This window comes from Phocoena sinus, chromosome 11, assembly GCF_008692025.1.
Source record: "Phocoena sinus isolate mPhoSin1 chromosome 11, mPhoSin1.pri, whole genome shotgun sequence".
Lineage (NCBI taxonomy): Eukaryota > Metazoa > Chordata > Mammalia > Artiodactyla > Phocoenidae > Phocoena > Phocoena sinus.
In genome coordinates, this window is record NC_045773.1 from 30626966 (window position 1) to 30643619 (window position 16654).

At 37.0% G+C, this 16654-nt stretch overlaps 1 protein-coding gene across 5 annotated transcripts in view; it reads left to right on the forward strand.

Annotated features, from left to right (window-relative positions):
- Positions 1-16654, forward strand: part of CFAP20DC (CFAP20 domain containing) — a 265217-nt gene that overhangs the window by 102918 nt on the left and 145645 nt on the right. For all 5 annotated transcript variants that reach the window (XM_032650317.1, XM_032650318.1, XM_032650319.1 and 2 more), the window contains exon 6: positions 15236-15392. In XM_032650317.1, coding sequence (XP_032506208.1) covers positions 15236-15392 — 157 coding nt within the window. The remainder of the gene's footprint in view (positions 1-15235; positions 15393-16654) is intronic.

A 16654-nucleotide genomic window follows, 5' to 3' on the forward strand; every position in this document is an offset into this window, starting at 1 on the left:
TCAACACTCCCCTCTCAGAAATTGACAGAAAATCAGTAAACTTGAAAAATGCTATCAGTCAACCTGACTTATTTGACATTTCTAGGATGTTTAATCTAACAATTGCAGAATAACACTATATTCAAGTATGCATTGAATGTTCACCAAGATATATGGTATTTCAGGCTGTGTTAATCTCAGCAAAGTTAAAAAGACTGAAATCATACAAAGTACATTCTGTGGCTAAATGGAATTAGATGGAAATTAGTAACAAAAATATAACTGAAAAATCCTCAAGTACTTGAAAATAACGCAACATACTTCTAAATAACCTATAAGTAAAAGAAAACTAACAGGGAATATTAGCAAATATTTTAACTGATATTTTTATTAATTTTAAATGGTAATGAAAATAAAGCATACTAAAATTTGTGAGATGCATTACAGGCATCTAAAGTATGCAGAAAGAAATAATCAAGAGAATAGGTCAATGAAATGGAAAATGGGCAATGGAGAAAAACCACTGAAACCAAATTTGGATTTTTGAAAATATTTAGTGAGTGATAAATCTAGACTAATCAAGAAAAAAAGAACACACACACATTGTCAATATCAAGAATGAATGTAAGGAAAAAGGAAAATAAGGGAATGTTATGAACAATTGTATACTAATAAATTTGACAACTTAGATTAAGTGGGAAAATTCTTTTAAAGACACATTACTAAAACTGCTACTAAAAGAAATAGAAAATCTGAGTAGCCTTATATCTATTTTTAGAAACTGAATGTGTAATTTAAAACATTCCCACAAAACAATACAGGTTTGGATGGCTTTATGGGTAAATCTAACCAAACATTTAAGGAAAGAATAATACTGTCTCTCAGATAATAAAGGAGAAGGAACATTTTTCATTTCACTTAATAAAATGTGGCCAGCATAATTCTGATACCAAAACCAGGAAATATATTAAATCCCAAAAGAGAACTATAAATCAGTATCACTCAAGAACATAGACACATGGATCCTTAACATCATGACCAAGTGGTATTTATTCCAAGAATTCAAGGTTAGTCTTACACTTGAAAATTAGTCAGTGTAATTTTTCACATTAACAGAATAAAGGGAAAAAGTCATAAAGTCATCTCAATGTATGTAGAAAAATCATGTGATGAAAATTCATTAGCCATTAAACTGAAAACTCACATCAAACTAGTAATAGAAGGAAACTTGTTGAGCCTGATAAAAGGCCTCTATAAAAAACCTACAACTAAATCATACTTAATGGTGAAATACTATCAATACTTACCTCCTAAGTCGGGAAACAAAGAAAAGATATCCACACTGACTGCTTCGATTCAGCATTGCATTAGAGGTCCCAGCAAGTGCAATAAGATAATAAAGAGAAATTTTAAAACATACAGATTGAAAAAGAAGAAATAAAAGTTTCTTTCTTTGCAGACAACATAATCATCTTGTAGAAAATTCTAGAGGACTGCTCATGTCCTGCCTGTTGTCTGCTGCACACAGTGAGGTGTTGCTCCGGGACCTTACTTCAGACATGCAGAGACTCTCCCTGGAGTGTCTCAAATGCATGCAGTGTGCATGAACACTGGATTGGGATCAGTGAGCTGAAAGATACAGAGCAGCACGCTAGGCTGGATGAATCCCTCTGGGTTGTGGACGGAAAAGACCGTGAGCACTGTTCGTTTTAGAAGGGTCTTCATGCTCTGGCCGGGTGTCAGGCTTGAGCCTCTGAGGTAGGAGAGCCGAGTCCAGGACATTGGACCACCAGAGACTTCCCGGCCCCACATAATGTAAATCGGCCAGAGCTCTCCCAGAGATCTCCATCTCAACACTAAGACCCTGCTCCACCCAACGGCCAGCAAGCTCCAGTGCTGGATGCCCCTTACCAAACAACTAGCAAGAGAGGAACAAAACCCCACCCATTAGCAAAGAGGCTGCCTAAAATCATAATACGTTCACAGACACCGCAAAACACACCACCAGACACGGCCCTGCCCACCAGAGAGACAAGATACAGCCCCACCCATAGGAGCACAGGCACCAGTCCCCTCCACCAGGAAGCCTAAACAAGCCACTGAACCAACCTCACCCACCGGGGGCAGACACCAAGAACAATGGGAACTACAAACCTGCAGCCTGTAAAAAGGAGACCCCAAATGCAGTAAGTTAAACAAAATCAGAAGACAGAGAAATATGCAGCAGATGAAGGAGCAGGGTAAAAACCCACCAGACCAAACAAATGAAGAGGACACAGGCAGTCTACCTGAAAAAGAATTCAGAGTAATGATAGTAAACATGATCCAAAATCTTGGAAATAGAATGGAGAAAATGCAAGAAACATTTAACAAGGACCTAGAAGGACTAAAGAGCAAACAAACAATGATGAACAACACAATAAATGAAATTAAAAATTCTCTAGAAGGAATCAATGGCAGAATAACTGAGGCAGAACAACGGATAAGTGACCTGGAAGATAAAATAGTGGAAATAACTGCCGCAGAACACAATAAAGAAAAAAGAATGAAAAGAATTGAGGACAGTCTTAGAGAACTCTGGGACAACATTAAATGCATGAACATTCAAATTGTAGGGGTCCCAGAAGAAGAAGAGAAAAGGAAAGGGAATGAGAAAATATTTGAAGAGATTATAGTTGAAAACTTCCCTAACATGGGAAAGGAAATAATCAAGTCCAGGAGGTGCAGAGAGTCCCACACAGGATAAATCCAAGGAGAAACACACCAAGACACGTATTAATCGAACTATCAAAAATTAAATACAAAGAAAAAATATTAAAAGCAGCAAGAGAAAAGCAGCAAATAACATACAAGGGAATCCCTATAAGGTTAACAGCTGATCATTCAGCAGAAACTGTGGAAGCCAGAAGGGAGTGGCAGAACATATTTAAAGTGATGAAAGGGAAAAACCTACCACCAACATTACTCTGCCCAGCAAGGATCTCATTCAGATTCGACGGAGAAATTAAAACCTTTACAGATGAGCAAAAGTTAAGAGAATTCAGCACCAGCAAAACAGCTTTACAACAAATGCTAAAGGAACTTCTCTAGGCAAGAAACACAAGAGAAGGAAAAGACCTAAAATAACAAACCCAAAACAATTAAGAAAATGGTAAGAGGAACATACATATCGATAATTACCTTAAATGTAAATGGACTAAATGCTCCAACCAAAAGACACAGACTGGCTGCATGGATACAAAAACAAGGCCCATATATATGCTGTCTACAAGGGGCCCACTTCAGACCTAGGGTCACAATCATATAAGTTGAAAGTGAGGGAATGGAAGAAGATATTCCATTCAAATGGAAATCAAAAGAAAGCTGGAGTAGCATTTCTCATATCAGGCAAAATAGACTTTAAAATAAAGACTATTATAGGAGACAAAGAAGGACACTACATAATGATCAAGGGATCAATCCAAGAAGAAGATACAACAATTGTAAATATTTATGCACCCAACATAGGGGCACCTCAATACATAATGCAAATGCTAACAGCCATAAAAGGGGAAATCGACAATAACACAATCATAGTAGGGGACTTTAACACCCCACTTTCACCAATGGACAGATCATGCAAAATGAAAATAAATAAGAAAACACAAGCTTTAAATGACACATTAAACAAGATGGACTTTATTGATATTTATAGGACATTCCATCCAAAAACAACAGAATACACTTTCTTCTCAACTGTCCATGGAACGTTCTCCAGGTTAGATCATATCTTGGTTCACAAATCAAGCCTTGGTAAATTTAAGAAAATTGAAGTTGTATCAAGTATCTTTTCTGACCACAATGCTCTGAGACTAGATATCAATTACAGGGAAAAAACTGAAAACTACAAACACATGGAGGCTAAACAATATGTTACTAAATAACCAAGAGATGACTGAAGAAATCAAAGAGGAAGTCAAAAAATGCCTAGGAACAAATGATAATGAAAACACAATAACCCAAAACCTATGGGATGCAACAAAAGCGGTTCTAACAGGGAAGTTTATAGCAATACAGTCCTACCTCAAGAAATAACAGAAACGTCAGATAAACAGCCTAACCTTACACCTAAAGCAATGAGAGAGAGAACAAAAAAAAAAACCCCAAAGTTAGCAGAAGGAAAGAAATCATAAAGATCAGATTAGAAATAAATGAAAAAGAAATGAAGGAAACAGTAGCAAAGATCAATAAACGTAAAAGCTGGTTCTTTGAGAAGATAAACAAAATTGATAAACCATGAACCAAACTCATCAAGAAAAAAAGGGAGAAGACTCAAATCAACAGAATCAGAAATGAAAAAGAAGAAATAACTAACACTGAAGAAATACAAAGCATCATGAGAGATTACTACAAGCAATGATATGCCAATAAAATGGACAACCTGGAAGAAATGGACAAGTTCTTAGAAAACCACAACCTTCCGAGACTGAGCCAGGAAGAAGTAGAAAATATAAACAGACCAGTCACAACACTGGTATTGAAACTGTGATTAAAAATCTTCCAACAGGGCTTCCCTGGTGGCGCAGTGGTTGGGGGTCCGCCTGCCGATGCAGGGGACGCGGGTTCGTGCCCCGGTCTGGGGGGATCCCACGTGCCGCGGGGCGGCTGGGCCCGTGAGCCATGGCCGCTGAGCCTGCGCGTCCGGAGCCTGTCCTCCGCAACGGGAGAGGCCACGGCAGTGAGAGGCCCGCGTAACGCATTAAAAAAAAAAAAAAAAAAAAAAAAAAAAAAAAAAACTTCCAACAAACAAAAGCCCAGGACCAGATGGATTCACAGGTGAATTCTATCAAAATTTAGAAAAGAGCTAACATCTTTCCTTCTCAGTCTCTTCCAAAATAGAGTAGAGGGAAGAACACCCCCAAACTCATTCTACCAGGCTACCATCACCCTGATACCAAAACCACACAAAGATGTCCCCCCCAAAAAAAGAAAACTACAGGCCAATATGGTACTGGCACAAAAACAGAAATATAGATCAATGGAACAGGATTGAAAGCCCAGAGATAAACCCATGCTCATATGGTCACCTTATCTTTGATAAGGGAGGCAAGAATATACAATGGAACAAAGACAGCCTCTTCAATAAGTGGTGCTGGGAAAACTGGACAGCTACATGTAAAAGAATGAAATTAGAGCACTTCCTAACACCATACACAAAAATAAACTCAAAATAGATTAAAGACCTAAATGTAAGGCCAGACACTATAAAACTCTTAGAACACTCCATGACATAAATCACAGCAAGATCCTTTTTGACCCCCCTCCTAGAGCAATGGAAATAAAAATAAACAAATGGACCCTAATGAAACTTAAAAGCTTTTGTACAGAAAAGGAAACCATAAACACGATGAAAAGACAGCCCTCAGAATGGGAGAAAATACTTGCCAACGTTGCAACTGACAAAGGATTAATCTCCAAATTATACAAGCAGCTCATGCAGCTCAATATCCAAAAAACACACAACCCAATCCAAAAGTGGGCTGAACACCTAAATTGACAATTCTCCAAAGAAGACATACCGGTTGCCAACAAACACTTGAAAAGACGCTCAACATCACTAATCATTAGAGAAATGCAAATCAAAAGCACAATGAGGTATCACCTCACACCTGTCAGAATGGCCATCATCAAAAAATCTACAAACAATAAATGCTGGAGAGGGTGTGGAGAAAAGGGAACCCTCTCGAACTGTTGGTGGGAATGTAAATTGATACAGCCACTATGGAGAACAGTATGGAGGTTCCTTAAAAAACTAAAAATAGAACTACCATCTGACCCAGCAATCCCACTACTGGGCATATACCCTGAGAAAACCATAATTCAAAAAGAGTCATCTACCACAATATCATTGCGGCACTATTTACAATAGCCAGGATATGGAAGCAACCTAGGTATCCATCAATAGATGAATGGATAAAGAAGATGTGGCACATATATACAATGGAATATTAGCCATTACAAGAAACGAAATTGAGTTATTTGTAGCGAGGTGGATGGGCCTAGAGTCTCATACAGAGTGAAGTAAGTCAGAAAGAGAAAAACAAATACCGTATCCTAACACCTATATATGGAATCTAAAAAAAAAAAAAAATGGTTCTGATGAACCTAGGGGTAGGACAGGAATAAAGACGCAGACATAGAAAATGCACGGGGAGGGGAAGGGTAAGCTGAGGACACGGGAAGGGGAAGGGGAAGCTGGGACAAAGTGAGAGAGTAGCATTGACATATATATACTACCAAATGTAAAATAGATAGCTAGTGGGAATTAGCTGCATAGAACAGGGATGTCAGCTCCATGCTTTGTGACCACCTAGAGGGGTGGGAAAGGGAGGGTGTGAGGGAGGCACAAGAGGGAGGGGATATGGAGCTATATGTATGCATATAGCTGATTCACTTTGTTTTACAGCAGAAATTAACACAACATTGTAAACCAATTATACTCCAATAAAGATGTTTTAATAAAAAAGAAAATTCTAGGGAACCGACAAAAACTAAAGAAAACCTAGTAACGTAATTGAGTTTATCAAGGTCACAGAATACAATGGCAGTATACCAAAATCATTTGTTTCTATATATTTCTATACAAAGTTGTAGCAGTAAACAATTGAAAATTCTAAATCTTAAAAATATTTACAATACCATGAAAAATATTAAATATTCAGGAATAAATTTAACAAAATATATGTTAGACCTTTACAGTGAAAGCTATAAAACATTGCTGAGAGAAACTGAAGACCTAAATAAATGGGGGAATGTTGTTTATGAATCAGAAGACTGTATTTGTTAAGTTGCCAATACTCTCTCAGTAAATCTGTTGGTTCAATCTAATCTCGGTTAGAATCCCAACAGGCTTCTTTTTTTTTTTTTTTTTTTTTTAAGAAATTAAGAAGATACTTCTGAAATTTACATAGAAATTCAAAGGTCCTAGAATAGGAAATACCTTTGGAAGTTTCTCATAAAGTTAAACATTTACCCTTTGACCCAACAGTTCCACTTCTTCGTGTCTATTCAAGGAAATGAAAATATGTGTACACAAATTTGAATTTCACAACAGTTTTATTTATGATAGCCGAAATCTTGAAATAACACAAGTGTCCGACAACAGAAGACTGAACAAACAAATTGTGGTGTATTCATAGTGAGCTCCTACTCAGCAAAACAAGAATGAACTACCAGTACATGCAAGAACACTGATGAACCTCAAGTCTTAGCCTAACTCTAAGAAGCCATTTACTGTGATTTCATTTATATAAAGTAATAGAATAGACAAAACTAACCTAAAGTGAAAGAAGTTAGTACTTGCCCTTAAACGGTATGACTGCTGAGATTGATAGGAGAGCTGCGCAAAAGATCAGTCTGCGGTGATGGAAATGTTCTATATCTTGATAGGGTATGGCATACAGCTGTATGAAATGGTGAAAACTCATTGAACTGTACCCTCAATGTCTATGAATTTCACGGTGTGAACGTCAAAAAGATCATATGGTTAACATATATTGAGCATTTACCATATGCTAGGCACTATTAGAAGTGCTTACATGTATTTAAACATTGAATCCTAACAACTGTATGAGAGATTTGTCATTATTATCACCATTTTACAAATAAGGAAAGAGAGGCACAGAGAGGACAAGTAACTGCAAAGATTATATAACTAGTAAGTGGTGGAACTGGAATCCAAATCCAGACAGTTTGGCTCCAGGGCCCAAACTCTTGCATCCCTCTGAAGAATATATTTAAAAGGTGTCGTCAGTAGAGGTTAACTGGAAGGAGTTGACAGACAGATAAAGGAATAGAATATAATTCAGAATTTTTAAAGTATTTCAGGGTAATTAAATTAAATCTCAAAATATGGCCACGTGAGTGGATTAAGGAGTGAAGAGGAGAGGAAGACTTTAAGAAAAGGTTAAGGGACTTTTAGGGTGTTGAATCAGAAGGTAAGATGAACCTGGTCCCAGTATTTTCCAGGAATGTGTGTATAGGATGGTGCTTGTGTACCTGAGGAGGTAGAAGGAGTGACTGGGGTGTGATGTGAAGCTGAAAGGGTGGAAGAGCCTGTCTCTGCAATGCCTCAGCCTTCAAAGAAGATAGAGGTTCCCAGTCAGAAGAGCAAACTCTCTTCTAGTGCCACCCCGCCCCATGGCCTCAGAATAGGGGGCTGTAGAAGCGCAGGTGAACTGCATATGTGAACTTCAACTCCAGACTTGAAGGGGAAGTAATATCTCAGAGAAAAGCCAGGTTTCAGTTAAGGTAAGGTGTGTAGGACCCTTAGAAGAATATAAAGAATATAGGTACTTTTCAGTAGTAAGAATTTCAAAGGGCACAGTGAAAGGGTGACTTGAGGATTAGCAAGAGAAAGATGGGACAGCTGTTTCAGGAAGAGATAGCTTGCTGGAGGAGGATAGGAACTGGAGGTAGAGATTGATTGCTGAACAGGTATAATGATGACACTTCTACAAAGAATTTGCCTTTCCTTGGTTCAGCCATGAGCTACTACCCTGGCAGCCCCGACCTCCAGTCATCAACTCCCCTCTCTACATATAAGGACTTGTGGTGATTTACTTTTCCTGGAGAAATTGCTTTTAATACACTAGTAAAAGGTAATTACTTCCCCTGACCATGTGGAAATTACTATTGCAATCTCTCTGCTTACACCACTTAATAAACACAATATGATGGTGAAAAAGATAGATAAAATCATTGTAATCAGATTTTCTCTTGAGAAATTAAAGCTAAAGTGAAAAATTATTTTAAAAGGAGCAAGAATAACAGTCTTAAAACCTTGTTTTTTGTTATTTCAGGAGCATGAAAACAGAATGAGGTTCTAAAATTCTGGGGAAAGATGCACTTTAGGATTTCTAGGTTATGAAATTGTAATTTTTTGTTTGTCATTCCTTTTTAGCAAGGCAATGCTGGCTAGAGTTGTGTACTGTTAGCGACTCAGGCTCTTTACACACAGGCAAAATGAATCCAGTTGTCTTCAGATCTTTCCTACGGTATTGGCAGAGAATAGGGGCACAGGAAATCAAAAGAGTTCTGGGACAACCAAGAGCTTGTTATTGCAAGCTCTTGAATGTGTGTGTGTGCGCAGAGGTGTGTGTGTGCACGTGCATGCATGTGTTTCACCAGTACAATGAAGCCATATGGCCAAAACATTTCAGTAAAAACTAGAAACTGATGCTTTGAATAATGCTTTCACCCTTTGGCAGTCAGTTGTTTCACGTAAAATTCCATGCTGGGACTAAATACCATAAACTCTCTTATCAATCCAAGAAACAAACTAAACAGAACTGTCTCTTCTTTATCAAGATTGCTGTCTTTCCTGTGTTTATTTCTTAAGGACCCATAATTATAAATATTTTAGATCAAGAGCTCTTCCCTGATGGCCTAGAGTTGTACATAGGAATAAAGTGATTAGAGATCAAGAAAAATGTCAAAAAAGGGATTTTAAGAGTGAATGATATCCCCAAGGATAATGAAAATATTTTATAAAGATCAGCTGTAATTCAGATAACCCACCTGTTGATAGTAGAGAGTTTGTACTCTTTTCTAAAACTTCAGAAAATTATCACAGAATTTATATGAATAATGAGTTATTTGTGGAAGCTTATGAAAATTGTAACCTTTATAAATATCAGCTAAACCAAAAAAAAATATTCTATCCACTAAACTAAAAAAAATTTTCTATTTCCTCTAACCAAGGAAGATTTGTGAAAGATATCCCCATCTTTTTTAGGAATTACTCCCATCTGTACTTCTAAGAGATGGATTCACTAAATAACTTACCAGTTCTCACACATTTATGGTGTTTGTCAAATGATGATATAATGAAAGATTGAAAGTATTTGTGTAGGCATGTATGTATATGCGTGTCTTCGTATATTCATACACACACATGCATACCATTATTCGTTGAATACTTTCCATGAAGCATGAAGTCCAGGCAGAGGGAATAAAAGCAGTTTGACTGGGATATATAAGAAGTGTATAAATCACACCTACAACACAAGCAACAAAATCAAAAGTAAACAACAACTGGGATTACATCAAACTAAAAAGCTTCTGCACAGCAAAAGAAACCATTAACAAAGTGAAAAGACAACCTATGAAATGGAAAAAATATTTGCAAGCCATATATCTGATAAGGAGTTAATATCAAAAATATACAAAGAACTCATACAACTCAATAGCAAAAAAATAATCCAGTTAAAATGGACAAAGGACCTGAATAGACCTTCTTCCAAAGAAGACATACAAAAAGCCAACAGGTATATGAAAAAATGCTCAACATCACTAGTCATTAAGTAATTGCAAACTAAAACCACAGTGAGATATAACTCATACCTGTTAGAATGGGTATCATCAAAAAGACAAGAAATAAATGTGTATGATTGCAGAGGAAAGGGAACCTTTGTGCTTTGTTGGTGGGATTGTAAATTGGTATAGCCACTATGGAAAACAGTATGGAGGTTCCTCAGAAACTTAAAAATAGAACTACCAAATGATCCAGCAATTCTTCACTTCTGGGAACATAGTCAAAGGAAACAAAAGCACTAACTCAAAAAGATATCTGCACCCCCATATTCATTGTAGCATTATCTACAAGAGCCAAGACATGGAAACAACCTGTGTCCGTCTATAGATGAATAGATAAAGAAGTTGTGGCATATATGTACAATGAAATATTTTTCAGCCATAAAAAAGTGAGAAAATCCTACCATTTGCAACAACATGGATAGACCTTGATGGCATTTTATGCTGAGTGAAGTAAGTCAGATAGAGAAGGATAAGTACTGTATGATCTCATATGTGGACTCTAATGAAAACAAAGCAAAACAAAAACCACCAGACTCATAGAAAAAGAGATCAGATTTGTGGTTACTAGATGTAGTGGGGGGCAGGGGTGAGGGCAGAGCAGGAATTGAAGGAAGGTAATCAAAAGGTACAAACTTCTAGTTATAAGATAACTAAACACTAGGGATGTAACGTACAGCATGGTGACTATAGTTAACACTGCTGACGAGCTATATAGGAAAGTTGTTAAGAAAGTAGATCCTGAGAGTTCTCATCACAAGGAGAAATGGTTTTTTTTCTTTCTGTTGTATCTGTATGAGATGATGGATGTTAACTAAATCTATTGTGGTAATCATTTCACAATACATGTAAATCAAATCATCACACTTGTACACCTTAAACTTATACAGTGATGTCAATTGTGTCTCAATAAAACTGTGGGAAAAAAGAGAAAAAAATGGGTGTAGAAGGTAAGGGCCTGGTTTCCTGGACTTGCGCTGTTTAAAGGAGGTTGACACCAATTCCCAAGCAGATCTGGCAGATTCTGATTGGGTCTTCAGGTGCAGCCAGCTGGAGGGTTCATCTAAGCAGAGAATAAAGGGGGAGGGTCCTGAGAAAAAATGCCCAACACATTCCCATACCTCCCTGGGCCTGGAAGCCCTTATTAGTTGTTCAAAACGAAACTCAGATGTCACCTCCAAGCATTTCCTAGATGTAGGAAGACTCAAAATATTTATTTCAAAAAAGAAAGATAATTTAAAAGCAGTTATTAACTCTAGAAATCTAAAGAAGTTGCATAAGGAAAGGAAAGGTAATCATAGAGCATCACTTGGCTCAGTTGTGTACAATATTTCCATAGTCACAATAAGGAAAACACAGAATATGAATTTTAAAGAAAAGAGAAAGAGAAAGAATGAGAGATAATTATCTAGGGAGGATGGAGTCAGGAAAGTTAGGTGTATAAGTGAGCTAAAAATCTTATCTACCATAATAGGAAGTCAGCAGATAATGTCTAAAATTGATGAATCAAGAGGTATTATTTTAAAATACAGAGAGAAAAAAGGGTTAAAAGTTGACAGTATGATTGCATGAGTGGAAAAGTGACAAAGGGCTACATTTTGTATAAAACTTTTGTTAAGCCCGTGTCTAACACCTGATAAGCACTTAGCACCTGTGGGGAGGAATGGATGAATGCGATTCCTGATGGGACAAACCAGCTGAAAGATTGGAATTGGGGCATAATGTTAAGTTTTTAAGGAATGGAACCCAAATTTGTAACAACAATAATAACGCTAGTATAATAATGTTAATAATTAGTGTTGGATAGCTGGAAACCCCAGTACCTCCATATAACCTGAATTTTACCAAGCCATGATGTTTCACCATATGGCATGCATACTGGATTTGTCCCTTACATTTCACTTCCTATGCTAGCCTTCAAACCAGACCCTCCTCACTTCATGCTTAAATGACTGATGGAGACTAATTGGTGCTTCTGTGCCTCAGTCTGTCTCTACTCTGCCTCAGCCTCCTTCCCAGTACCACTCTACCACCCCAAACATTCCTGCGTCAGGGTTAGTCCAGACTTCCAATACTATACTTTTCTCACATTCTCCTTCAAGAACCACAGTGACACTTGACCCTCTAGGATCCAAGTTTCTCTTCTTGATCTTCCAGCTCCTCCAGAACCTGGCCTCACTGCCCTCTCCCACATTACTTCCCACACTTCCCCAGAGCACACCATTCCGCTGATCAAGCCAGTCTCATTGTTACATCACACTCAATCCTATCTCCTACCTTTTATTACAACTGACTCCTTTTTCCCCAAAAGACTAGAGCATTCTCATCACCTGGGAATAAAATGTTACTGTTGAGACATATATAAAGAAAATAATTTTACATATTTAATCAATAATTTACTGCAATCTCTTTTACTTTTCTACTATGGAAACAAGCTCAGGTTCTCCTCCATATTAAAATCAATACTTCTAAATGGATTTTCACTTTTAAAATGACATTATTATTTCCTTTATCAATTAATATATCTTTTAATTTTGATAAGTTAATAAAATAGACCTTATATAAACTGTGCTTCTAAGCAAATAATGGAGGAGCCTAATATTTTAATCAAAGCAGACAATTTTATTTTTATTTATTTTTTCATCTTTATTGGAGTATAATTGCTTTACAATGGTGTGTTAGTTTCTGCTTTATAACAAAGTGAATCAGTTATACATATACATATATTCCCATATCTCCTCCCTCTTGCGTCTCTCGCCCTCCCACCCTCCCTATCCCACCCATCCAGGTGGTCACAAAGCACCAAGCTGATCTCCCTGTGCTGTGCGGCTGATTCCCACTAGCTATCTATTTTACGTTTGGTAGTGTATATATGTCCATGCCACTCTCTCACTTTGTCACAGATTACCCTTCCCCCTCCCCATATTCTCAAGTCCATTCTCTAGTAGGTCTGTGTCTTTATTCCCGTCTTACCCCTAGGTTCTTCATGACCTTTTTTTTTTTCTTAGGTTCCATATATATGTGTTAGCATACGGTATTTGTCTTTCTCTTTCTGACTTACTTCACTCTGTATGACAGACTCTAGGTCCATCCACCTCACTACAAATAGCAAAATTTCGTTTCTTTTTATGGCTGAGTAATATTCCATTGTATAAATGTGCCACATCTTCTTTATCCATTCATCCAATGATGGACACTTAGGTTGTTTCCATCTCCTGGTGATTGTAAATAGAGCTGCAATGAACATTTTGGTACATGACTCTTTTTGAATTATGGTTTTCTCAGGGTATATGCCCAGTAGTGGGATTGCTGGGTCATATGGTAGTTCTATTTGTAGTTTTTTAAGGAACCTCCATACTGTTCTTCATAGTGGCTGTACCAATTCACATTCCCACCAGCAGTGCAAGAGTGTTCCCTTTTCTCCACACCCTCTCCAGCATTTATTGTTTCTAGATTTTTTGATGATGGCCATTCTGACTGGTGTGAGATGATATCTCATTGTAGTTTTGATTTGCATTTCTCTAATGATTAATGATGTTGAGCATTCTTTCATGTGTTTGTTGACAATCTGTATATATTCTTTGGAGAAATGTCTATTTAGGTCTTCTGCCCATTTTTGGATTAGATTGTTTGTTTTTTTGTTATTGAGCTGCATGAGTTGCTTGTAAATTTTGGAGATTAATCCTTTGCCAGTTGCTTCATTTGCAAATATTTTCTCCCATTCTGAGGGTTGTCTTTTGGTCTTGTTTATGGTTTCCTTTGCTGTGCAAAAGCTTTGAAGTTTCATTAGGTCCCATTTGTTTATTTTTGTTTTTATTTCCATTACTCTAGGAGGTGGGTCAAAAAGGATCTTGCTGGGATTTATGTCATAGAGTGTTCTGCCTATGTTTTCCTCTAAGAGTTTGATAGTTTCTGGCCTTACATTTAGGTCTTTAATCCATTTTGAGCTTATTTTTGTGTATGGTGTTAGGGAGTGTTCTAATCTCATACTTTTACATGTACCTGTCCAGTTTTCCCAGCACCACTTATTGAAGAGGCTGTCCTTTCTCCACTGTACATTCCTGCCTCCTTTATCAAAGATAAGGTGACCATATGTGTGTGGGTTTATCTCTGGGCTTTCTATCCTGTTCCATTGATCTATATTTAGCACAGACAATTTTAAATACTACTTTTCTTTTAACTGCAAAAATCCTTTTTTCTGCTTTTGCCCAGCTGTCTTGTATATGTCATAATTTTTTACTAAACAATTATTTGCTCCTTTTCTTTAACTCAGTAAGACAATTTAGAAAATTTATTTGATGAAGTATTGAGGGGTCTAATTATTTAATGGGCAGAAATTAGTCCCTGCAAGAGTACTTTAAAAACTGACAAATACCTGGCATAATTACAAATTATTTAGAAGAATCTATTTCTGTACAATAGGTTAATTGGTTATGAATAAACAGCAATGGCTGCAGTTTAGACCCAGCTTCTAATTTCAGTTTCATCCGTGCTTTTTTTTAACAAATATAAGTGGCTAATTTTGATCAAATTAGTCCTCTTGAAGGAACAATTGGCTACTTATCCTTGATTTTCAAGATTTAAGTGGTCTAATGCATCTACAATTAGCTTCCCACTAGCATACTGCCTTCTGATCTAGAGTTACCTCCCTAAGTTGTCAAAGCCTTGTCTCACAATGGGAACTCTTTAGCCAGATGACCAGTGTACAGTTTAGATCATGATGATTTCTTTGGAAGAATCAAGACAATTTTTAAGAAAATCGAAGCCAAAACAGATAGATTTGCCTAAAGGGGAAAATTGGTTTGGGGCTGGTTGATCCAGACAATTGCCTCAATTCTGGACTTTGCATTTCATTTATGTGATTTTACATAGTACTTACTCCTCTTTCCCTTTTTAATTTTAGTGGTGCAATCTATGCATTGACCTGGTGGCATTTACCAGTGAAATATTCAAAGGAGCAGTTTTCCAGTCACTGGATGGAATTATTGTCTCAGCTAACTGTAAGCTACGGAAGATCTTCACTTTAAAATGCAGGCCTCAAGACACTGCTGATAAAGATGGTATGTTCAAGCTGCTATCAAGATTTTTTAATTCTTCAATTTTTTAAAAATGAGACATGCCTTTGGACAGTAAGAGTACATGGTAGTGGTTTTTGAAAATTTATCTTACTCTATTTAATTGTGGAAAGAACACTTAACATGAGATCTATTTCAACAAATTTTAAAGTATACAATATGATATTGTTGACTGTAAGTACAGTGTTGTATAGCAGATCTCTAGAGCTTATTCATCTTGACTGAAATTATATTACTATATTAATTTTCTAATGATCATGTTAAAATAGAAAGATGGTTGAGTTATTCCTCATATTATTTCTAAAGAAACTGGAAATAATACATTAATTACTCATTAAACAATTAATAAATATACTCTGTAGGAAACTGAGCCATCTAGAATTCATAAAGCAGCACAAACTCTCCTGCTAAGATAGTTTTAAACAACTGAAAGTATTGAGAAACTACTGATTGCTTCTTTTGATTTTCATCTGGGATTATTTTAACAAAATCAATTCTAGAAGCCCAGGAAACAGGACTGCACATAAGATGGCAAAGGTGATTTCTTAGAAGTTTGCATGTAGACTTTAGATTTGTGCTCCATCTGGATGAGTGCCTATGAAATCCTTCTGTGTTTCATTCTGTGGAACAGAACACTGTAAATTTCATTTGATAATAAAACACAGCAATGCAGTTACAGTTCCACAAAAAGATCATAAGCCAGGAAGTATGACCACTCACATACCACTTAAAGGCTATACAAGAAAGTGAAAGATTTCATTTAAAAAAAAATGGCACCCAGCTAATAAGAAACCTCAAAATTTATAGAAATATAGGTGAATTCTACATCAGATCATAAGAGGTAAATCATAACCTAATTAATACTTTTCATAAATGTAAGGAAAAAGGTGAATCAAAAATTGGCAGATTAGGGCTTCCCTGGTGGCGCAGTGGTTGAGAGTCCGCCTGCTGATGCAGGGGACACGGGTTCGTGCCCCGGTCCAGGAGGATCCCACGTGCCACAGAGCATCTGAGCCCGTGGGCCATGGCCGCTGAGCCTGTGCGTCCGGAGCCTGTGCTCCGCAACAGGAGAGGCCACAACAGTGAGAGGCCCGCGTACTGCAAAAAAAAAAAAAAAAAAAAAAAATTGGCAGATTAAATACATGTTTTTATCTCTGATTCTCCCTTAAGCTGCAATAAAATTATAACATATAAATCCACCAGGATGAAGAGGAGATAACAACAGATAAAAATGTTCATAAATTCTG